This window comes from Babylonia areolata, chromosome 18 (genome assembly GCF_041734735.1).
Source record: "Babylonia areolata isolate BAREFJ2019XMU chromosome 18, ASM4173473v1, whole genome shotgun sequence".
Taxonomy (NCBI): domain Eukaryota; kingdom Metazoa; phylum Mollusca; class Gastropoda; order Neogastropoda; family Buccinidae; genus Babylonia; species Babylonia areolata.
In genome coordinates this window covers 26,482,101-26,507,452 of record NC_134893.1, presented here as the reverse complement: position 1 = coordinate 26,507,452, position 25,352 = coordinate 26,482,101, and the positions used below count along the sequence as shown (strand labels likewise).

General features: G+C 46.9%; 1 protein-coding gene across 1 annotated transcript in view; it reads right to left on the bottom strand.

The window, feature by feature from the left end:
• Positions 1–513: 513 nt before the first annotated feature.
• The window catches only part of LOC143292611 (polycystin-1-like), a 116,409-nt gene continuing 91,570 nt past the window's right edge, over positions 514–25,352 (bottom strand). The window contains exons 37-58 of the mRNA XM_076603067.1: positions 25,131–25,279; positions 24,265–24,370; positions 23,342–23,553; positions 21,929–22,122; positions 20,476–20,738; positions 19,500–19,727; positions 18,580–18,681; positions 17,439–17,554; positions 15,912–16,077; positions 14,963–15,238; positions 13,756–13,929; positions 12,921–13,048; positions 12,272–12,467; positions 11,369–11,504; positions 8,856–9,109; positions 7,559–7,730; positions 5,537–5,687; positions 4,625–4,820; positions 3,455–3,670; positions 2,496–2,963; positions 1,383–1,612; positions 514–789 (exon numbers count right to left, since the gene is read on the bottom strand). Of these exons, the coding sequence (XP_076459182.1) occupies positions 567–789; positions 1,383–1,612; positions 2,496–2,963; positions 3,455–3,670; positions 4,625–4,820; positions 5,537–5,687; positions 7,559–7,730; positions 8,856–9,109; positions 11,369–11,504; positions 12,272–12,467; positions 12,921–13,048; positions 13,756–13,929; positions 14,963–15,238; positions 15,912–16,077; positions 17,439–17,554; positions 18,580–18,681; positions 19,500–19,727; positions 20,476–20,738; positions 21,929–22,122; positions 23,342–23,553; positions 24,265–24,370; positions 25,131–25,279 (4,356 nt within the window). The 3' untranslated portion in view covers positions 514–566. The remainder of the gene's footprint in view (positions 790–1,382; positions 1,613–2,495; positions 2,964–3,454; positions 3,671–4,624; positions 4,821–5,536; positions 5,688–7,558; positions 7,731–8,855; positions 9,110–11,368; positions 11,505–12,271; positions 12,468–12,920; positions 13,049–13,755; positions 13,930–14,962; positions 15,239–15,911; positions 16,078–17,438; positions 17,555–18,579; positions 18,682–19,499; positions 19,728–20,475; positions 20,739–21,928; positions 22,123–23,341; positions 23,554–24,264; positions 24,371–25,130; positions 25,280–25,352) is intronic.

Below are 25,352 nucleotides of genomic sequence, written 5' to 3'. Positions count from 1 at the left end.
ACATAAACTGTAAGTGTGTTTCAAAACTAAGTAACTGTCTTTATCTGTTTCACATTATAAATTCGATTTCACATAACCTTTTCTAAAAGTTCATCAAGGAATGGAACATTTTCATACAAGGATCGAGGTTTTCGTTCAGTTGTTGCCGTTCTTTCTTTCTTTTTTAAACTTTGTTTTGTTCGGTATTTCAGAAAATATCATTTCCATTCATTTATCTTTTCGTGACGGTCGTCAAGAAGCTGCGGAAAGCTCCTGTTCTTCAATGCGTCGGTTATGTCAGCAACAAACAGAAACTCACCAATCCTCTATATTGATTGAATCAAACCACGGGCAGCCTTACTGAAAAATCTCGATGTGAGGGAGAAGTGACTGGAGAATCGCTATAGAAAAAAACCCCAACAAAGTTCAAAAAAGAAAGAAAAGAAAAACCAGTGACTTCATTAAACACGACTGACCGCATTAGATAGAACCCAGACAAAGCGAGGGAGAGAGAGAGAGAGAGAGAGACAGTCCTCGGAGCCGCGTCTTGCCCTCGTCGGACCTCTCGGATCTCTTGATCTCTTGGTCTAGTGCGTGTCCACTTTGGAGAGGCCGGTGGCCTTGCCTCGAGGGCCCACGTAGCCCGGGTTGTCGTAGCCCTTGGCCCCCAGCCCGTGCTGGTAGCCCCGCTTGTCCATCATGGCCGACATCTGCTCCTGCTCCATGTACACGTTGGAGATGGAGTGCAGCAGGCGGTCGATGCGCTCGGGGAAGTCATCCACGCAGGAGTTGCCTCGTCCCTCCGCGTACCTGGGGGAGGTAAGGGGAAGGAATGTGAGGGTTGTGGGGAGGTGGGGTTGTTGGGGGCGTGGGGGTAGTAGGGGTTATGAACGTCATTGTGATTGTTGAGTAAGTATGTTGTGATGTTGTTGTTGTTGTTGTTGTTGTTGTTGTTGTGTGTGTGTGTGTGTGTGTGTGTGTGTGTGTGTGTGCGCGTGCGTGCGTGCGAGTCTGTGTTTGTCTATATGTGTATGTTTGTGTGTGCGTGTTTAACACACACACACACACACACACACACACACACACACGCACGCACACACACACACGAGCTCTCTCTCTATCACACACACACACACACACACACACACACACACACACACACACACAAACGAATAAATGTTAGCAACTCAGTTACATAGGCGAACTAGGGAACAGGGCAATCGGCATGAAACAAATTTTAGTTCGAAAGCCGAATCTTGGAACGAGGCCCCGGGCAGGGATTCAGAAAGAGAGGCGAAACTGGAGGAGGAGGAGGGGGGGACACCACCGCAAAAATGCCCCACCATGTCCCCCTTATGCCGTCCCTCGACCCCGACCCCGACCATGCAGTGCACGCAGCTCACCTCTGCTCCAGCTCCTGGTTCCTCATCTCCTCCGGGGTGAGGGTGGTGTTGGCGGGTGGGCCCATCCCGGTGAAGCGCTTGAAGCGGGAGATCATGAAGCTGATGATCTCGTAGTCGTTGGACTGCTTGGACACGTCGTCCCGCACGGCGCTGAACGTCTCGTTCAGGATGGACACGAACATGTTGACGATGATGAAGGTCACCGAGACCACGAACAGGAACACGAAGATCTGCCGGACAGAGGGAGGGAGGGAGGGAGAGTGAGAAACGAAACGAAACGAAAAGTTTTATTCAAATGAAAGCCAAAGCCCCTTACTGAAGGGGTGTGACACATGCACATTGAAACGTAGGAGAGCGGGTCAGAGAGAGAGAGAAGTCATAAGAATGGCGGGGCATCGTGTTCAGTACGACTGGGGATTTTAGAAAATATATCTCCTTCAAAATGTATTTTCCTGTCTGAACAAAATAATGCTTTCACTCTGCTAAAAAAAAAGGGGGGGTGGGGGGGGGGGGCAGATATTTGATTGAAGAAAATGAAAGGTGCACAATTTGATGGGCACAGGAGATGGAAGACGGGTTCATTACTTCGTCAAATTTCTTGATCAACGTTTCTTTCACAACGATTTAACCCGACCATTTAAGAACAAACGCCACAGAAAGAGCCTCCTAAGGCAGCAGCACCACCACTTCTTCTTCTTCTTCTTTCGTGAGCTGTGACACACGTATACACGAGTGGGCTTTCACGTGTATGACCGTTTTTACACCCGCCACGCAGGCAGTCATACTCCCGTTTCCGGAGAGGTGCATGCTGGGTATGTTCTTGTTTCCAACTTTCACCGAACGCTGACATAGATTTCGGGATCTTTAACGTGTGCATTGGTTCTTCTAAACGCTTATACACACACACACACACACACACACACACACACACACACACACACGGCTGGTGAAATTTGTTCACGAATGTTTCTCTTCTCAATTTGCTCATGTTTATGTTCCATCATGTCTTATAAACTTGAACGTTCTATGACAATAAAAAGTATTGTATTGTATTGTATTGTATTCACACGTTTTCGGGGGTTGGGGGTGGGATGGGGTGGCAGCACCACTCACCTGGGTCAGGATGGGCTCGGCCATGGTCAGGGTATAGATGTCGAACTTGCCCATCATCATCAGGATGCCCGACACCACGGAGCCGATGAAGGAGGAGTACTTGATGTCGATGGTCATGTAGCTGAGGAAGAAGAGCATGGAGAAGGCCAGGAAGACGATCCAGAAGATGATGCTGAAGTGCAGCAGGCTCCGTGCCCCGTTCCGCAGCGTGGAGGCCAGCAGCGACATCCGCTTGTTGAAGCGCAGCAGGCGCATGAACTTGAGCGTGGCGAAGAAGACGGTCCAGCCGATCATGTAGGTGAAGATCTCGTTCCAGTAGCCCACGTACTGGAACTTGATGTAGTCCAGGCCGTTGGTCTCCTTGAAGCGGGACGTCAGCTTGTTGGTCTCGAACAGGCGGTAGAAGTAGATGACGATGGCGCCCAGAGACATGGCGATGATGCCCATCTCCACCAGGTTCCAGAACCCCTGTAAAAAAGAAAAGAAAGGCAGCTGTGGGCTGTAATCTGTTGTCTCACACGAAAATAATATGTATGTGTGGAACAAATAACACAGAGAGACGAAGACAGATGGGGAGGAGGGGGAGACGGAGAAGGAGGAGGAGGAGGGGAGTGAGCGTAAGAAGAGGATGAAGACAGGGATGGGGAGGTGCAGAAGGGTGAGGGGTAGTAGAAGAATAAAAACAACAACAACAAGGACAAGAACAAATACAAGAAGAACAAGAACAAGAAGAACAGAACAATAACAAGAAGATCAGGAACAAGAAAAACCAGAACATGGGAGAGGACGAGAAGGATAAGGAGGCGTAAAAAAAAAAAAAAAAGAAATGAGCCGGTATCACCACCACCACCACTTTCACCCCCCCCCGCCCCCCTCACCTCCAACCCCCCCGCCCACCCCCCCCACCCCCCCTCCCCCCCCAAAAAAAAAAAAACAAAAAAAAACCCCAAAAACCTAACCTTAAAGAAGGCGAGCTTCTCCTTGATGAAGGTCCTGATGAGCCTGACGATGAAGAAGATGATGAAGCAGCAGTACACGCCCTCACACACCAGCTGGAAGAGCATGGCCGAGGTCATGTAGGGCAGCAGCATGGCGGGCTCGAAGCGGTAGCTCTGCACCACGCCGCCTGTCTGGTGGAACTCGGCCAGGATGGTGGCGATGCCGAACAGGTTCACCTGCAGGAGGTTGTATTGCATTGTATTGTATTGTATTGTATTGTATTCCATTGTATTGTGTTGTTGTATTGTACTGTACTGTACTGTACTGTACTATGCTTTGTTCTATTGTGTTGTGCTGTTGTGTTGTTTTGTAAATGTATTGTATGTAATGCGCTGAATTGCATTCCATTGTAATGTACTATATTGTATTGTAATTGTATTGTGCTGTGCTGTGTTGTATCGCATTGTCTAACATTGTATTGTACTGCATTTACTGTGTTGTATTGAATTGTAATGTAATATATTGTATTGTACTGTGTTGCGTTGCGTTGTATTGGATTGGACTGTAATGGATTGTTTTGTAAATTGTATCGTAATGCGTTGTAATGTAATGTTGTGTTGCGCTGCGTTGCGTTGCGTTGTGCTGTGCTGTGCGGTATGGTATAGTATGTTACTGTATGGTATTGTCTTGTCTTGTATTGTATTGTATTGTAATAATCTTTTTGTCACAACAGATTCCTTTGTGTGAAATCCTGTGTGTTCTCTCCAGGGAGAGTGTGTCGCTTCACAAAGAGCCCCACCCATTTTGTTGTTGGTGTTTTTGTACATTTTTCCCAAGCCTGCAGCACACACACACACACACATTCTCTCTCTCTCTCTCTCTCTCTCTCTCTCTCTCTCTCTCTCTCTCACACACACACACACACACACATACACACACACAAACACACACACATACACACACTTTCCCCCCCGTCTGATATCGCTAAACAGTGAAAAGACGTTAATCTAAAGAAAGAAAGAAAGACAGACCCCCCCTCCCCCCCCCCCACACACACACACACACCCACACACGAACGAATGAACGAACGAATGAATGAACGTATCACGTACACTAGTGTCACCTTCCCCTTCACCCCCCCCCCCATAACCCCCCCCTTCCCCCCCCCCAAAAAAAAAAAAAATTCGAACCTGCGCATTATAGGTAGTGAACTCCACGAAGACGGCCCTGGTGTAGCGGTCGATCCATTTCTCCTGCTCCAACCTCTTCATCAGCTCGATCAGGGTGGTCCGGTCCCCCTTCAGAGGGACCACGTAGCCTCCACCCGAGTACACGCTCAGCATACCCCAGTAGGGATACCCGTTCAGTGTGTCCGAGTCCGTGTAGCTGTTAAGAGATTCAAAAACGGAAGCCAGGTCTTCGATTTCCATGTGCACGTACTGGGGTAGGTACTAGGTAGGTGGAATACATGGGCGTGTCTGTCAGTGTTTGTTGTTGTTGCTGTTGTTCTTATTTGACGTTTCGTTTGCATGTTTGTGACTGCAAGGGGTTCTTAAAAAAAGAAACATACACGGGAACTGATGCACGCTCACGTCATGCACACAAAAAAAGACGTGTGCTCAAGTAGGTAGACAGATGTAGATGCACGCTCTAAGTCCATGTATCTGGAGGGGAATATATTGTGGTAGTCGGGCCTTTCACTGTCATGTGCACGTGTGCGATTTTGCGTAACGTAGACGGGGGGTTCCTATCAACATACATTTGTATAGATGCACGTTCATTCAATGATAAGCATGCTTACGTGCAAAGAAAGCTGAAACGTACATAGACAGATGGAAGCACACACACACACACACACACACACACTAAACGCTAGCCCGCATGTATGCAAAAATACATTGATCACAAGAAAACTCACGAGAGGCGGCACACACACACACACACACACACACACACACACACACCACCGCCATCACCACCACCACCACCGCCCCGCCGCCACCACACGCACACACACATTCCAACACGCACCCGCCAACCGCCTCCCCCTTCCCCCCTCCCCCGCCCCCCTCCCACCCATATACACCCTCCCTCAACCTTACCTGTACCACTCGGCAGTATCGTTGACAGTGCTGTTCTCAGTGCGTGGCTTCCAGCCGATGTCAAACGCGCCTTCCTCCTGGTCCGTGATGTCGTAGCCGATGTTGCACTCCCTGATCACCGCCATCATCCGCTCGTCCATCTCACACAGGTCTGCATGCACACACACACACACACACGCACGCAAGCACGCACGCACGCACGCACACACAAACACACACACACACACACACACACACACACACACACACACACACACACACACAATCATTGTCAAAATGATAAAGCGGTGACCAAGTAGTAATGTGTCCGACGAGCAACAGAGTATCAATTGTCTGTTAATTTCCAGTTGAAAAACCACCGAGGCAACCATGTGTTTGTTCTGCACTGTCCATGTGTTCTGTGTGGCTTGTTCAGGATTAAAGAGGCTTTGCCAGTCTTGGATAAAAGCATATTTGTGTTTGCACATTTCTTCTGTCTTTGCTGCTGTGTACAAATGTCAGATGATCGGTATAAGGACAGGCCCGGCGCTTCCTTTTTGAAGAAGTGTCTGGGTTTGTTCCAATGTACCTTTTATTTACCTGTGTGCTCGCTGAATCGGTAGCCTAAGCAGCACTGACTTGAAGTTGCGTACGTTGTGAATGGAGAGAGTTACCACTCTTTAACTATTTGTTAACCATTTCATCTCTTGGCCCCATTGTTTGTTAATTTCCAGAGTATCCGAAGGTTCGAATCACATTGATGGACCAGGATTTTCAACACTTTCCCACTATCCGCTCCCCCTTCTAATGGAAGTCGAGTGGTGGTGTGCTGCCTGCTAGCCATTCGGGTGGAGAGAAAAGAGATACAATACGACTGATACCAAATAACACAATACAAAAACAGAATCATCATCCATGATCATGATCACGATTGGCATCTCCGTGGGTTTTGGTCGTCACCATACTTATCATTATCAATTTTGTTAGTTGTATTGTCACTGCATTGCATTGCCATATTAACAGGTTCCCGTCTCGTGGACAGAAACGTCGTATGCAGTCTGCCAATGCCTATATTCTCTCTCTCTCTCTCTCTCTGTGTCTCTCTGTCTGTCTCTCTGTCTCTCTCTCTCGATATATATATATATATATATATATATATATATATATATATATATATATATATATATATCCCCATTGTCTAAAGGGCCTTAACGCTGTATGGACAATAAAATAGTGTCAGTTCGTGTGTGTGTGTGTGTGTGTGTGTGTGTGTGTGTGTGTGTGTTGTGTGTGTGTGTGTGTGTGTGTTTGTGTGTGTGTGTGTGTGCCCGCGCGCGCGCGCGCACTTGATCATCTCTGTTTATGACCTTGTACACAAGTAACTTTATTTCACTCACCTATTTTGTCTGACTGAGTGCTCCTACAATACCAGGCAACTTGCTGATCTCACTCCATAAATTGCGTCTTGTCGGATGCGTATCTTCGACACAAACTCCTCATACATAGCGTCTCTGAAGCATTATTCCTTGATTGATAATGATGATTGCTCCCTCCCTCCTTCCCTCCGCCTTTACTAAAACCAGCCTAAGGGCAATAATCATGTCATGCAATATCATACGGTTACCTTGCATTTACTTCCCTGAAGCGACTTTTTTTTTTTGAGTTGTGCCTTTCCGGATTATATTTACGTGATTAAAAAAAAAACAAAAAAACCCAACCTGTCACTCTTTCCAATGTTTTCTAAAGTTAATTCTTTTGCCTAATAATTGTCGTTCTTTTATTCATTTATTGTGTGCTAGGAACGGCTGAATTGAAAAAAAAAAAAAAAAAAAAAAAAAAAAAATATATATATATATATATATATATATATATATATATATATATATATATATATATTATTGGGGGAGGGGGGTAATTTCTTTTTAAAACTTCGACAAAACTGCGCGAATTGGGGGAAGCAGAAAAAAACAGCAGCGGTTTTTTAATCAACCCCCCACCCCACCCACCGCACCCCCCCCCCCCCCCCCACCCCCCGAAACTCACTGGGCTGGACGCGGAGCTGTCTCATGACAGCGTAGCCCAGGATCTTGGAGACCTTGTCGTTGACGTAGCCCCGCAGCATGAGCGGCGGGTAGTCGTTGTAATAAGGGCCGGCCCGGATCCCGTTCACCATTCCCGACTTGGCCCAGTACCAATACTCGTCCACGTTGCGGATCTGAAAGTCGACGGTATTGCATCGTCATTGTTGTCTTGTCGTCTGTCCGTCCGTCGTTGTTTGTTGTTGTTGTTTTGTTGTTGTTGTTGTTGTTTTGCAACATGGTGGTTTCATTGTTTGTTTGCATTAGCAGCAGCATTATCATCAATCATCATGCGGGTGCGCATTAATGCTATCATCGTCGTCAGCATCAGCATCATAATTACTCCCGTTTCGTCGGTTGACGTCACTAATGTCGTCTTCACCCCCCCAACCCCCACTCCCCCTGCCCCCCTCCCCCACCCCCCACAAGCATACGCATGCAAATGCACAAACACACATGCACACAGACGCGCGAGCGCGCGCGAGCACACACACACACACACACAAAACCCGTCATTAAATCATCGTGATAATCATTACTATCGCTATATCAGCTCGATCTTAATTAAACAAGAAAAAGAATAAAGTGTATGAGGAAGTGCGGAAGATCAGTGGAAGAGGACAGAAGAAGGGGAGGAAGGAAAAGCAAACAAAGTAAAAATCCAACATGAGAATATAAAAGCCGCTAACACACGGTCAGAAGAAGTTAAAAAAAATAAAATAAACAGGAAAGAATACAGACCCCAGCTCACCTTGCCAAAAATACAGACTTCAACTCACCTTGCCAAAGTCGTTGTCAGTCTCGAAACAAAAAAGAATAAAAGACCCCAGCTCACCTTGCCAAAGTTGGTGTCCATTTCGGAACAGGAAAGAATAAAGACCCCATATCACCTCGCAAAAAATGAAGACCTCAGCTTACCTTGCTAAAAATAAAGACCTCAGCTCACCTTGCCAGAAATAGACAACAGCTTACCTTGCCAAAAATAAAGACCTCAGCTCACCTTGCCAGAAATAAAGACCCCAGCTCACCTTGTCAAAGATAAAGACCCCAGCTCACCTTGCCAAAAATAATGACCTCAACTTACTTTGCCAGAAATAAAGACCTCAGCTCACCTTGCCAGAAATAAAGACCCCAGCTTACCTTGCCGAAAATAAAGACCTCATCTCAACTTGCCAAATATTGTCAGTCTTGAAACAAAAAAACAAAAAAAAGAATAAAGACCACAGCTCACCTTGCGAAAAATAAAGACCCCATCAGCTCACCTTGCCAAAGTCAATGTCGGTCTCGTTGTTCATGATGAACACCCGCTCCATGGTGTCCTTGTAGAGGAAGGTGTCGCTGTTGCGCTGGCGGTAGCTGATGACGAGCAGGATCCACAGGAAGAAGGAGTAGATGACCACCTCGCGGACGATGGACCACATCTGGATCTCGTTCAGACGCTTCTGCCGAGCCGCCTCCAACTCGCTGCGGTCCGGAGGTTTGTAGCCGATCTTGCGAGGCTTGGCCGCCCCGAAGCCTGCCGAGAATCAGTTCCGGTTTGATTTTATCTTATATGGATACTTATATAGCGATTATCCTCGGTCGGATATCAAGCTCTGAGCGCTTTACAAATACAGCCAGGCTGCCTACCTGGGAAGAGCCGACCGACGGCTGTCATTTGGGCGCGCACCATTCGTTTCCTGTGTCATTCAATCAGATTTCAGGCACGCACACATACACACTCAGACAGACATGTAACATTTTACGTGAATGACCGTTATGTTTAAATACCCCGCCATGTAGGCAGTCACACTGCGTATGCTGAGTATGTTCTTGTTTCAATAATCCACCGAACGCTGAAATGGATTACAGGATCTTTAACGTGCGTCTTTGATCTTCTGCGTGCGTATACACACGAAAGGGGTTCAGGCACTGGCAGGTCTGCATATATGTTGACCTGGGAGATCAGGAAAAAAATCCACCCTTTACCCACCAGACACCGTTACCGAGATTCGAACCCAAGACCGTCAGATTGAAAGTCCAACGCTCTAACCACTCGGCTATAGCGCCCGTCAGTTTGAGTTTTCTCAAGAAGGCGTCACTGCGTTCGGACAGATTCATACTATTGCGCTACACCACATCTGCTAGGCAGATGCCTTACATCACATACAACAGATTCAGCTTCAGTTTCTCAAGGGGACGTCACTGAGTTCGGACCAATACATGCATACTACACCACATCTGCTGGGCAGATGTCTGACGGCAGCATAACCCCACGCACTTAGTCAGGCCTTGAATGCATGCATATAATATTTATGTACACTTCAGAGTGTGTTTCTTCTATACAATTTTGCTAGAGGACAACACTTAAGTCACCATGGGTGTTGTTGTTTTTTTCTGTGCGCCAAGTGCGTGCTGCACACGGAACCTCGGTTCATAGTCTCATCCGAATGACAAGACGTTCTGTTTGATTTTGTGATCAAATTTTGGAGGAAAGGTCGACACTAGGATTGGAAGCCAGACCCTCGCGGACACTGTACTGACGGAGAAGTGTCCTGACCATTCTGTTACCTCTTCTTCAGAGGAACCACACGTAGTGGAAGTCAAGGAAGGGATGTCTAACTGTTTGAAGGGTTTCTGATACCTCTTCTTCAGAGGAACCACACGTAGTGGAAGTCAAGGAAGGGTTGTCTAACTGTTTGAAGGGGGAGTGGATGGTTTGGAGTTAGATACGTGGTTTGAAAGAAACAAACAAACAAAAACTGAGCGGACGTGGGTCTCAGGATGGATCCCTTTAAAATACGAATTCAACATAGTCATCATCATCATAACATTTCTGTTTTTTGTTTTGGATTTTTCTCTAATTATTTCGACGTAGTTTGACAAACATTCAGCGGCATCGTTATCTGCGATCTCTTCTTTTGTAGATATTAGGCTAAAAAAAAAAAGTCCCAAAAACATTCTGTAACTGATAGAAAATAAGAAAAAAGGTCTGCCATGTATGTTTTAAGAGTGCAAAAATGTGAAAGGATTTTACAGTAATGTGGTGCCACGCAGAGCGAATGACGATCAAATTTCTGATTACCTCCCCAACACCACAACTGCTGTACGTATCCCGATGTGACAAGTTTTTTTTTTATTACCTCCCCCAGCTCTCAAGAAACCGCTGGTCACACACCCTATCTTCCAAGGTGAATCCTTCTCTAATTATCGCCGTAACATTCATTGAAAAGATAATAAATGAATAATTGATTAATTTTTTTTTTTAACTTTAAAAATTACCCTGGAACACCACCACAATCGACTCCCTTGGGTCATGGCTCACAAATGACACATCCGTAAAAAATTTTTTAAAAAATTAAGGAAAATCCGTCCACAATGTTTTACGTGTCATTTTGCCGAGACCCACACAAATCAGACAGCTCTAATGAAAACATGATATGGAAAAAAGTTAAAACATTTTTTCGCATCTGTCCACAGCTCGAGCAATCAGCGCAGTCAAGTAACAATTTGTTATGTTGTTGTTTTCCCTTTATATGGAGAGTATATTTTGTCAGCGTTGTATAACATGATTTGTTGTGCCAAACAAACATCTGCAAACGCACACTGACGAACGAGTGCGCGCGTACAAACACACACACACACACACACACCACTCAGACGTCAGGGGATCGCAAATTTGCAAGTATGTGTGTGTGTGTGTGTGCTTGTTTGTGTTGGGCACTCGCAAGTAAACATGCACACGACACACTCTTAACGGGCAACAACGGATGGACGGACAAGGGTAGCCACTGACCGTCGGCGCTTAGGTCGTGAAGAGGAATCTCATCGTTGGCCAGCTTGGTCTTCTCCTCGTCCTGCTCTTCCTCGTCCTCCTCCGACTCCCCGGGGTTCTTGATGATCAGTGACAGGAAGATGGCGATCAGGAACACCTGGACAACACACACACGCAAACACAATCACTGCTGAACTAGAAATGTAATGTGTCTTGTACTTTGGGTCAAGCAGTAATCATTTCAAACAGTGCAAACATAGGAACACCTAGACGACACACACACACACACACACACACACACACACACACACACATTCATTGCTGCCCTAAAAATCAGTATGCCTTGGGTCAAAACAGCAGTCATTTCAGACACTGCAAACGTAAGTCTATATATGTGTAACAGGAACTCAGTTCTCTGGGTCAAACAATACTCGTTTCGTTTCCAGGCATGTCACAGTGCAGACATAGGTCTCTCGTTGACACTCTGCACCATGTGGAATGATAGCCTAGAGGTAACGCGTCCGCCTTGGAAGCGAAAGAATCTGAGCGCTCTGGTTCGAATCACGCCGGCAGTCGCCAGTATTTTTCCCCCTCCACTAGACCTTGAGTGGTAGTCTGGACCCTAGTCATTCGGATGAGACGATAAACCAAGGTCCCGTGTGCAGCATGCATTTAGCGCACGTAAAAGAACCCACGACAACAGAAGGGTTGTCCCTGGCAAACGTTTGTAGAAAAATCCACCTCGACAGGAAAACAAATAAAATTGCGTGCAGAAAAAAGACAAAAAAATGGGTGGCGCTGTAGTGTAGCGACGCGTTCTCCCTCGGGACGGAAAGCAGCCCGAATTTCACACAGAGAAATATGTTGTGATAAAAAAGAGTGATACAACTACAAATATAAATATGCAGCAACGATTATACACACCTTGATGGGCTGCGTGATGAAGACGGACATGAAGAAGGACACAAGCATGGAGGAGATCCACTTCTTGCACGTCTCGTCCGCGAAGCTAACGCCGTAGAAGGTGACGAAGGCGGCCGCCACGGCCACCGACACCCACAGCAGGATCCAGGCGATGATACTGCACCACCAGGGCAAGCTCTTGGACTTCTTCTTCTTCCTGCACACACAGGTCGAAGTGCTAGTAAGTACAGGGGCCGTATTGAAGAGACCATCGTGCCTGCGGGTAAATGTGTACCTGTGGGTAATCTGCCTGAGGCAAGGCAAACTGCCCGAGGGTAAGCAGTATCCGGCATTCAGGAACAAAAGAGCCTACCCACGGGTCTACAAACCCGAAGGCAATTTACCCTTACTACCTGCCAAGGGTGACAAAATAGGTAGGATGGTACGTGGGTGTGTGGGTAGATAGGTGGGTAAGTAGGTAGGTAGAAGGGTACGGTAGGTAGGTAGTCAGACTTGGAAGAAAGGGCGAGAGCGGAATTCGAACCCAGATCCTCACGGACTCTGTATTGGCAGATGAGCGTCTTAACCATTCTGCCACCTTCCTCCAACTAACTAACTAACAGACACCATAACACAATGTGGGCTACACGGGTGGTGGATTCGAACTCACGTGGGCAGGGTGGCATCAGCGCGGGCGGACAGCGAGGTGCCGGGGCGAGACAGGGAGGACTCAGGACGGGGGGGCTTGGGGTTGGCCATCATGGAGCTGGGCCGGCTGACGCTGAAGATGCTGCTCACCTGATCAAAACAATAGACCACAGACACTACAGATACAGGTGACGGACAGACTGACTGTCATGTATAAAAAGCACATGTCTGATTATTATTATCATTATAAGCGTTGCAGATAATGAGACATCAACTTCCTGACGCTCTCTCTCTCTCACTCTCTCTCTCTCTCTCTCTCTCTGTGTGTGTGTGTGTGTGTGTGTGTGTGTGTGTGTGTGTGTGTGTGTGTGTGTGTGTGTGTGTGCTATTGTAAATGGTGTAGCTTTGCGAGGAAAGATTGGAAAAATAGGCCATGCCTAAAATCTTAATCCTTGAATAAGAAACGTCTGGAGTTCTCAGTTCTGAATTCTGAGTTCTCTCTCTCTCTCTCTCTCTCTCTCTCTGTGTGTGTGTGTGTGTGTGTGTGTGTGTGTGTGTGTGTGTGTGTGTGTGTGTGTGTGTGTCTGTCTGTCTGTCTGTTCGATTATCAGCGTTGCAGTTAACGGACATCAACTTTCTAACGCTCTCTCTCTGTTTCTGTCTGTCTCTCGCTCTCGCTCTTTTTCTCTCTCTGTCAGTCAACATGCACCAACGAACACCCACTCAACTTTCACGCCCCCTGTCCCCCACATATAACCAAACACACACACACACACACACACACACACACACACACACAACCTCCAACATCCCCCTACCCATCCCCACCCCTCCGCCCCCACCCCCCACCCACACACCTCAGGTTTAATATCTGTGACCGAAGCCTCAGTGCGGGGTCCATCGTGGGCAGTCTTGATGGCCTCGTCCACACGGGAAGGGCGAAGCTTGCGGGGCCGTGCCTTGCGGAACAGGGTGATGATGATGAAGTTGACGGGGAAGACGATGATGTTGCTGGCTATCCCGATAAAGATCTGTCATATACCAAAGAAAAAAAATCAAAAAACAGGAAATCCAAAATTGCTAAGACCCAGGTTTTGATACACACACAGCCGACAGACGTGGAGGAGAAGGAGGATCGAAGGAGAAGGAGAAGATGAAGAAGACCAGAAACGATGCGATGAACCAAAAACCCGATTTAATTTTTCAATTCTCAATATAACGTGTGACTGTAGTCACCTGAAAACAAATGCACACACATATGCACGCACACATGCACACACACACTCGTGCACGCGAATGTAACCCCACACACTAGCACCTCTCACATTCATTAAAAGTAAATGTCTACCAAATCAAGCAAAAACAATCACAGATATATGTGAAAATCTCTCTCTAAGACACACACACACACACACACACACACACACACACACACATATATATATATATATATATATATATATATATATACAGAGAGAGAGAGAGAGTGAGAGAGAGAGAGAGAGAGAATTTTCTTTCTCTTTCCGTGGGTCTTCCAAGCATATTTCCCGACTTTTTTTTTTATACTGGGACGTCCATCTTCCTACCTTTCACGTTTCTTTCTTTCTTTCTTTCTTTTAATCTTTTTTTTTTTTTGAGGGGAGGCGGGGGGTGGGTAGCATTCTTCAAATGCAAGATACAGGATACATACTCACAAGAATACAAAAATTACACAGTATGCGTACAAAAAACAAAAACAAAAAACAAACAAAAACATTATGTGTGTCATGGACATTTTTTCCCATTCTTAAAACATTCGATGAATGCTCACATGTGTGTGTGTGTGTGTGTGTGTGTGTGTGTGTGTGTGTGTGTGTGTGTGTGTGTGTGTGTGTGTGTGTGTGTGGTTCCTGGGCATATTGTGTCTTTTGCTCACATTCTCTCTACTATTGCTACTGCTGCTGCTGCTCATCCTCCTCCTACTACTACCACCAATGACACTACTGCTGCTGCTCTTGCTGCTGATGCTGATGCTCCTACTATTACTACACTACGACTACGACTACTACTACTACTGCTACCAACCTGCTCCGGAGCGATGCTGAAGGGCCCGAGGGTGAACCCGTTGCCGCTGTCCTCCTTGGCCGTCTTGTAGAACATTGCGTTGGCCAGCATGCTGACGTAGAGCAGGCACAGGCAGCACGACACGCGCTGCAGGCACGTGAAGCGCGAGGCCGGCGGGCGGGCCACCACCGAGAACCACAGGTGCCCGTCGGCCAGGTTCTTGCGCGTGCGCTCAGCGAACATGTGGCTGAACTCGGTCATGTTCTCGCGCGTGGCCACCGGGATGATGCGATCCACCTGTGGGGGGTGTTGGAGGTAGGGGTGGGGGTGGGGAGTGTGAGAGGGCAAAGGTTAAAGGTGAAAGGTCCCATAGCCATTTTACGGCCACTGTGGGCAGTGAGTCCATATTCTGTCCCCACACTTCAACCTCCCGAAAGCCCCATCTTTTTTTCTGGACCCCACCCATCACCTCTTGGGCAGCTGGTTTCGTCACTACTTTAAATGCCCAACTAAGAAGGAGGAGGAAGACGGAGGAGAAGAACGGGGATGAGAAGGAGATGGAGGAGGAAAAGGAGGAGTGGTAGTAGTAGTAGGAGGAGGAGGAGGAGGAGAAGAAGAAGAAGAGAGAAAGAAAGAAAAAAGAAAGAAAGAGATAAGAAGGAAAGAAAGAAAGAAAGAAAAAGATGGAGGGAGTAAAAACGCTCCTGCACGTATTCTAAAAAAATAAATAAATAAAATGAAATAAAATAAAACAAAAACCTCCTCGTGTGTCTACGACAGAAGGTGGGAGTCGTAGCCGACAAGCGAACAAAAAAAAAAAAAAAAAAAAAAAAAAAAAACACACAAAAAAAAGTTTCAAAGAGTGAGATTCCATCCACATACGCCACACAACATATGCTTTCTTAAAAGAAATCACGCAACAGACATCCACCACCACCACCACCACCACCACCACGGACTGCTCACTGACCTGCCCATCGTCCTCCTCCACAGCGAACCACTTGTCAGCGATGAAGACCCACTTCTCGTCCGTCTGAACGTCGCGCACGATCATGTAGTTCATGTACCAGCCGCCCATGTTGGCCTTACCCGAGTTGTCGTGCCACACGCGGGCGTAGTTCAGGTAGCCCAGAGGCCTGTGCCAAGGTAACCGGGTCATGTTCAAATTGGTGTAACCACCATAGTGGAGTGATGTCTTACTTGTAACGCGTCCGTCTAGGAAGCGAGAGAATCTCAGCCGCCGATATTTTCTCCCCCTCCATTAGACCTTGAGTGGTGGTCTGGACGCTAGTTATTCGGATGAGACAATAAACCGAGGTCCCGTGTGCAGAATCCACTTAGCGCACGTAAAGGAACCCACGGCAACAAAAGGGTTGTTCCTGGCAAAATTCTGTAGAAAAACCCACTCCGATATGAAAAACAAATTAAAAAAAAAAAAATGCACGCAGGAAAAAATACAAAAAATGGGTGGCGCTGTAGTATAGCGACGTGCTCTCCCTGGGGAGAGCAGCCCGAATTTCACACAGAGAAATTTGTTGTGATAAAAAGATATACACATACAAATACAAATACAAATCGCGTGTACATGGTGTAACCAGGTCATGATGAACGCGGTGTAACAAGGTCAAGATGTGACCAGGTCATGTTAACATGGTGAAACCAGGTCATTGTAACATGGTGTAACCAGATTATGGTGTACCCACGTCATGGTGTATAAGATGTAACCAGGTCATGATGAACATGGTGTAACCAGGTCATGGTCACATGGTGTAACCACGTCATGGTGTATATGGTGTAACCAGGTCATGATGAACGTGGTGCAACCAGGTCATGGTGCATATGGTGTAACCAGGTTATAGTGTTACCGGGAAATGGTGTAAATGGTGGAATCAGGTCATGGTGTACACGGTATAACCTGGTCATGATGTATAGGTGTAACCAGGTCATGGTGTAACCAGTTCATGATGAACACGGTGCAACCAGGTCTTGGTGTAACCATGTCATGATGAACACGGTATGGTCAGGTCACAGTGTAACCAGGTCATGGTGTACATGGTGTAACCAGGTCATGGTGTACATGGTGTAACCAGGTCATGGTCTTTGTACAATCACGCGGGACGGGGAAAGGAATGGGTGTATGGATGAATTAATTTGATTCTTGATGTTTGACACAGACACGACAAGAAACAATCAAATGCACACACACACACACACACACACACACACACACACACACACACACAGGCAACTGAAGGGAAAATAATCACTGTAAAGAACAGGAGAAAGAAGCAAGCTGAAGGGAAAGAGATCGGAAGCAGAAAAAAAAAAGAAACGCAAAGGAAAGGTAAGTTAAGATGAGGAAAGTGAATGTACTGTGCTGTTTGTGTGAGTGTTTGAAAAGTACGCGTGCTCTTGCGCGTGTGTTTAGGAGGCTGGGGGAAGTCGGGTAGGGGTGGGGATGGGGGTGTGCGTGTGTGTCTGAGTAAGCGTGTGTTACCTGGTGTGTGCCATCAAAAAGCCGTTGGTTTCACCCCGGCGGAAGATTTTACGTTTGCTGTCACTGAACTCCCGAACGTCCGTCTCGTCCTCTTCTCCGGATAGAATGAAGAACACCTGTGTGTCATCATAACAATTATCATCATCTGCATCATCATTATCACAGCTGTCGTCGTCGTCGTTGTTGTTGTTGTTGTTGTTATGGAGACATGGTCATCAACACCAACCATACGCCCAAAATACAACAACCAGGACATAACACCCGAGGCTCCCGAGAATACCGGTATGCCACAGAGTCCTGCTACCAGAACTACGGGCGATTCTCTTTCTCACCACGTACCACCAACAAGATCCTACCTGAGGCAGTAACATCAGCCTCAGTGGTGGGCCTCCAATCCGTCATCTGACCTTACTCCCCCACCCCCCACCTCCCCACCCCGCACCCTCCCCCCATCTCCAGTTTCCTGCCCCCCACCCCTTTCCCCCAACCATCCAATCCCCATCCCCACATTTTCCATGCCCTTCCCACCCACTACAAACTGGGGCCTACCTCTGCCTGCCTATAGGCCTGAAATAGTGAGTGTGGTGGCCTCTACTCTCTTTGTTCCCATTCCCACCCACCCCCCTCCGATAGGCTAGCACTGACTGCATTCCCTACAGAGCAGCAAACCGGAACCCCAAAATTATTATGCTAGAATCTTCAACTAGTTGAAGGCGTGCAGTTATCAAAGAAAAAAGGAAGGAATTGTCATCGTAGTTATCACTACAAGTCATTTTCAAGGTCAGATAATAGAGACAAAGGCAGACGTACAGATGGACAGGATGTCACAACTAAAAGGACACAATGCATACGAAATCGAAAGTGTATTGCTCAAATTGAGACCATCGTAATGAGGATGGGGAAGGAAAAGAATCAATCAAAACAACCGCCGACACCCACTCCCATGACTATCATTAGCATTAATGATACATACCCCTATTTTAACACACCCCCCCCCAACCCACCTACACCGACTCCTAACCCCCCAACTCCATGCCAACATGCAAACCAGTTTATAAGGTTACGGGTAAATCAAGGCAGTTTTTTTTTTTCCTTCTTATTTTTCTTTCTTCCGGTCCTAAGAGCAGTAGCTATTACCCACCTTGGAGTCCGTGCCGGCGTTTTTGCGCATGCCTGTGACGACGACGATTTCGTAATAGTACTTGTCTTTTGGGTCATTGTCCACCAGAGGGGCGATTCCAAGCTGCAGAATACAACCCAACAGCCAATCTTTCGGTCAGTCAGCCATTCAATAGGTCAGTCAAGTAGTATCTCGAAAGTGTCGAAGGAAATCAAGCTACAAAAACGATTTTGCTAATCTACCTTCCACCCCCCTTATATACATCCCTAATCAAATACAGAATAAACGATTTTGAAAATTGTTTAATTACACACACACACACACACACACACACACACACACACACACACACACACACATACACACACCTAGCTGTATATTCAGAAAATAAAATCCTGGAAATTTCTCAACAACAACAATAAAAAATGTTCCAGGTCCCTCCATACGCCCTTCGCCATTCTCTCTCTCTTCTCTCTCTCTCTCTCTCTCTCTCTCTCACACACACACACACACACACACACACACACACACACACACATCGTGTGTACATCGTGTATGCACGTGTATGAATATATGTAAGTGTGTACCTGCCCACTGCCACCTAGCATGCATCATGTTTGCCACACATGCAAACCCACAGACCTCTTTTGTTTTTATAATAGCATGCATTCGACAAGGGCCGAAAGATTGCCTCAAGTACAACATCAGTGCATGCAACACACACGTCATACCAAAAGATTGTTCACACACACACACACAGAGAGAGAGAGAGAGAGAGAGAGAGAGAGAGAGAGAGAGAGAGAGAGAGAGAGAGAGAGCAAAATTTATTCAACAAAAATAAAACAAACAAAAAAAAGCAACGTTATCGCCTCTTCCTCCCCATCCCCCTTCCTCCTCTGTCAAAAAATCCCCAATGCAATCCCACCCCCACCCCCACTGACCTTCTCCACGTCTTTCTTGTCCTTGCGGCGGGCCCAGATGGCGGAGACGATGTAGACGAAGGCGATGACCATCTCGGTGATGTAGAGGGTGGGGTTCTTGAAGAAGTCCATGTTGCTGAACACGTAGTCCCAGTCGATGGTGTTGGGCACCACCACCCAGCCACCCGCGAACGTGGTCAGGTGGTTGCACTCGCAGACTGTGCTTTCGAAACTCGTCGTTCCGTACACCTGGTAGATATATATATATATATATAGATATATGTATGTATATATATATATATATATATATATATATATATATGTATGTATGTATGTATGTATGTATATATACGTATGGCAGTAAGTTTATAGTTGGGCCAACAGCAAAGTGAGAGCGGTGTGATCAATGGTTTCTCCATTGCAATGGGAAATAATATACAGCTTAGTCTTTTGTGAAAAAACTATGACTCTCAAACTAGGGAGTCAAGATTGCACTGGCTCTTAGTGGTGCAGCTTTGGGGGCTAGTTGGCCAAGCCCAAATAGTCGGGACAGCAGTTTGCCTGCTCTGCTGTTCTGATGATCATAGTCCGACACGACTATCATAATACATATGGAAGGAGGAGGAGAGGGGGGGGGGTGGGTGGAAGATGCGATTAGGTGAGAGAGGAAATATTGTTTTTATTTTACTTAGTGCTTTGCTTTTGTTTTTGTTTTGTTTTGGGAGTGTGCGAGGGTGTCTGCGGTGGGTGTGAAAGTGGTGTTTTGTTGTTTTTGTTGTTGTTGTTGTTGTGTGTGTGTGTATGCTGGGGCGAAGGGGTATGTGTGCGTATGTCATACGTCATACCAAAAGATTGTTCACACACACACACACACACACACACACACACACACACACACACACACACACGACCAAGCAGAAGAGAAAAAAAAACAGAGAAACGTGACAAACAGGAGAATGACTCCCCGCCCACCACCCCACCAAGACAAACCCCTTACCCTACAAGAATCCGTGCTCCAATCCTCATCCCCGTCAGACAGCACGTAGCATGCCGTGGAGAAGAGAGTGATCCTGTATCCCCCGGTGAACTCCGTAGCGTTCTCGGCGCCCTTGATCCAGCGGGGCAGCTCGGTGCAGTTGGTGACGTCCAGGCCTTTCTCGCTCTCCGACAGTTGCCGCACGCCCACGTAGGCCTCGCCCACATAGTTGTCCATCTCGTAGTTGTCCAGGTAGTGCGTGGTGCAGCCGTCAGCTGGGGGGTCTGTTGGGGAGTTTATTTTTAATTTATATTTTTTCGGTGGAGCGGGGAGGAGGGCTGGGAAGAGGGGTGTAGGTTTTCACATAGACACTGTTATTAATTTTGCTCTCGATCGCTCGCGCGCTTAGAATGCAAACATGAATACACACACGCGCGCGCTCACGTATATACGGATAAACACACACATACAAACACACACACGCACGCACTTGCACACGCATAAACATACACATACACGCGCACATACGCACACACACTCTACATCACACTTACACATACACACACTACACACGCACACAAACTACAAACGCACGTACGTACACACACAAACACACACACACACACACACACACACACACACACACACACACAGAGTCACACACAAATACCACACCCTCACACACATACACTTCTCCCACACGCCCCCAAAACACACACACACACACACACACACACACACACACACAAACACAAACACACATAACACAAACATCCACATGCCCTTCCACCCCAACCCCATCACGCACCCACATACACCCACACACCATCACACACACAGCCAACCCTTCATCCACCTCCCCCCCCCCCACACACACACACACAAAACCAAACCCAACTCAACCACACACACCCGGTGCCCACCCAACATGTTTGGACCGGTTGCAAAGGCTAGCACCACGCCCCTCTGCCCCATCCCCTCATACACACACACACACACACACACACACGTCCAACCCATCCATCTCCCCCACCATCACCCTCACACACACATCCAACCCACACCCCCTCCTACTCACACACACACACACACACACACACACACACACACACACACACACACACACACACACACACACACACCAACCCACCTACCTGGTACCCACCCCACCCGCGCAAAAACACAAACTAACCGTTGAGGTTCTCAGGCACGTAGAAGGACCTGTTGCAGAGGCCGGCACCCGGGCTACACACACACCCACACCCACACACACACACACACCATCCCACCCACCGCACCCACTCAACAACACAAACTAACCGGTGATGTTGACGGGTACGAGAAAGGACCTGTTGCATAGGCCGCCACCCGGGTTACACACACACACACACACACACACACACACACACACACACACACACACACACACACAACCCAACCTACCCACCGCACTCACTCAACAACACAAACTAACCGGTGAGGTTGACGGGTACGAGGAAGGACTTGTTGCAGAGGCCGGCACCGGGGTCCGGAACGGCACCCAAGCTGACCACGGCGACGTACTGCACGTCGTTCCGGTCCGGGCAGATGGTGAAGTGGAAGGAGGACCCCGGCTTCTCGATACTTGTCTTGTGCAGCATGAATCTGGTCCAGCTCGTCAGCGTAGGGCTGTGTGGCGGTGTGTATGCACACAGGAAGCAAGAGCAATAATTATATAAAAACACAGCAGCAACAACAACAATTCATACACACAGCAGTAGCAACAACAACCTAAATTCATCGAGCTATATTAATATATATATATATATATATGTATGTATGTATGTATATATGCATGGTACATTTCGGGTCTTTTGCAATGCATTAAGTGTAACATAAATAACAATCATTTGACCTTTGTTATCCACTCTTGAGTAGGTAAAAAAAAATATTGTGGCGGAAATTGCCTGAAAACCCGTTACTAACCTGATAACGACATCACACGCTTTCCTGCAATTGCAATTTTGGCGGCTGTACAGGAAAGCGTGCGTGTCGTTGTCAGATCAGTATGGTGTTCTGACGGTGGGTTTTCAGGCAATTTCTGCACAATTTACTCAGAGCTGATGATAAAGATCAAATGATTATCAATCATGTTATGCTCCATGCCTGCTTTGCAATATACACAAAAAATACCGTGCATATAGCACCAGGAATTTAGGTTGCTAAAGTTGGACATTACCATCTTATACACACACAACAGCAGTAAGAATTATTTATACACACAGCAACAACAACGTTATATACGCAGCAGCAGCAACAACCCCAATTTATACACACAACAGCAACAATTTATGCATACACAGCAGCAACAACAATTCATAAACACACAGCAGCAACAACAATTCATACACACACACAGCATCAGCAGCAATTTATATATAGTTTATGTTGCTAAAGTTGGACATTACCATTTTATACACATACAGCAGCAGTAACAATTATTTATACACACAGCAACAACAATAATGATATACACATACACAGACACCCCCTCCAACACCACCCAACACACAAACACGCTATTACCACACAATGTGAAAAGACGTTACCAAAAGCGATAGAAGAAAGAACACACACACACGCACGCACGCACACACACACACACACACACACACACACGCGCGCGCACACACACACACACACACACACACACACACACACACACCAATCCCAACCCCCACCCACCCACTCACACACACACACACACACACACACACACCAATCCCAACCCCCACCCACCCAATCACACACACACACACACACACACACACACACACACACACACACACACACTTCCCTTCAGACCATAAAGCAAACAAAAGAAAAAAAGAAAAAAAATCCCACTGACTCCACAGTGGAGTTCCTGGCAGGCGGGGCGTCGGGAGCGTTGGCGATGGTGATGTAGATGGGTTTGGCGGTGTTGGCAACCGCCACCGCCCCTCCCGCTCCTCCCGTCGCATCGTCCTCCTCCTTGATGTCGATGGACACGAAGCGGCTGGTGGTGGGGATGTCTCTGCCCTTGTCCGTGTAGCGGTGAGGGTTCTCCGACCCCTCAATCACCTGTTCGGGTACCATCATCATCGTCGTCGTTATCGTCGTCGTCATCATGAATAATTTTATTGTCATCATCATCATCATCATCGTCGTCGTCAATATCATTATCATCATCGTCGTCGTCGTTGTTATTGCCATGGTTGCCATCATTATCATCATCATCATGGTCGTAGTCATCATCACCCTCATCTTCGTCAGCATCATTGCAGTCGTCGTCATACTCAACATCATCATCATCTGTCACACGACATAGTTGTGGCAGGGTAATGACAACACACTTGAACAACAAGTGGCATGACATGCCTGAGCGACAAAGGACATGAAATACCTGAACTGCTTATGAGTGACCTGTGACATGCCATATCTGAACAACCTGTGACATACGTGAACGATATGTGACATACCTGAATGACTGTGCCATAATAACATAACTGAATTACTGTGGTATAATGACATACCTAAATGACCTGTGGCATGATGGCATATCTGAATGACCTGTGACATGATGGCATACCTGAACGACCTGTGACATAATTAACATACCTGAATGATTGTGACATAATAGCATACCATGAATGATCAATAGCACAACATACCTGACAGACTTGAGGCACAATGGCAAAGCTGAACGACATATGTTATACTCGAATGCGCTGTGGGATAACACACCTGAATGACCTGTGACATGGTGGTATATTTGAGTGACCTGTGACATACCTGAACGACAAATGTGGCGTTTTCATCCATTCCTGCCGGGAAAATGTCGTTGAAGTTTGGAAAGCTAAGGCCCGAAGAACTGAAGTCCAATCCCAGGTTTTCGGCTCTGAAAACGATCCAATAACATTAGCAACAACAACCATGATAAAATAATAATAATGATAAGAAGAAGCAGAAGAAAAAGGATGTATGATAGTCAGTCGTGTTCGACTATTGCCATCAGAACAGCTGAGGAGGCAACTGCTGTCCCAACCATCTGGGCTAAAGTTTGATTATAGTGGAGAGTGTCTTGCCCAAGTTGCTTCCCCTCTCTCTCGGCCAAGAGGGTTTTAGGACAGTCGGCGTTGTGGATGGTTCCCGAAGTCCAACTAGCCCCCAAGGCTGCAACACTAAGAGCCAGTGCAATCCTGCCTCCTAGTTTGAGAGTCATAGTCCTTAACAAAAGACAAGACCAGATGATTTCCAATAATAATTTTTAAAAATATAAAAGAAAAAACAATTAATGATAACAATGATAATAGCAATGATGATAACAGCTAAACGTTTTTTTTATATAGAGCGCGCTCATTCGGTGCACACTTTGAGAGCAACGCGCAGCACGTTCCGTGCTTCCATGCAGCAGGAGAACTGGGAGTCTCTTCTTTGTTCCGTCAGCACGGTCAGTTCCAATCGTGTCCGTTCTGCTCACCTCCCAATCAACCAACTAGCCAATCAACCACCCTCCCAACGCCATCCCCACGCAGTCGCCCACCCACCAACCCACTCCTTCGGCGCAACAGCCGTCTTCCCTCCCTCCCTCCCTCCCAGGTAAAGTACAAAACAAAAAAACAAAAAAAAAGAAAAAAAAAAAAAAGATGCCCACTCACGAGAACGCATTCTTGGCCGTGGTCTTGGCCATCTTGACTCTCATGCGATCGGTGTCGATCTGCACGGTCTCTCCCTGGATAGAGTTTTTGCCGAAGGACGTGGCTATCTGGGTCAGTACTTTCTTCGACTTTTCCTCCATCTCCATGGCCTGCCAACACAGGGCTTCATTGCAGGAAAAATGTTGTTGTTTAAACACTGTTGCTAAGAAACGTTCGTTGGCA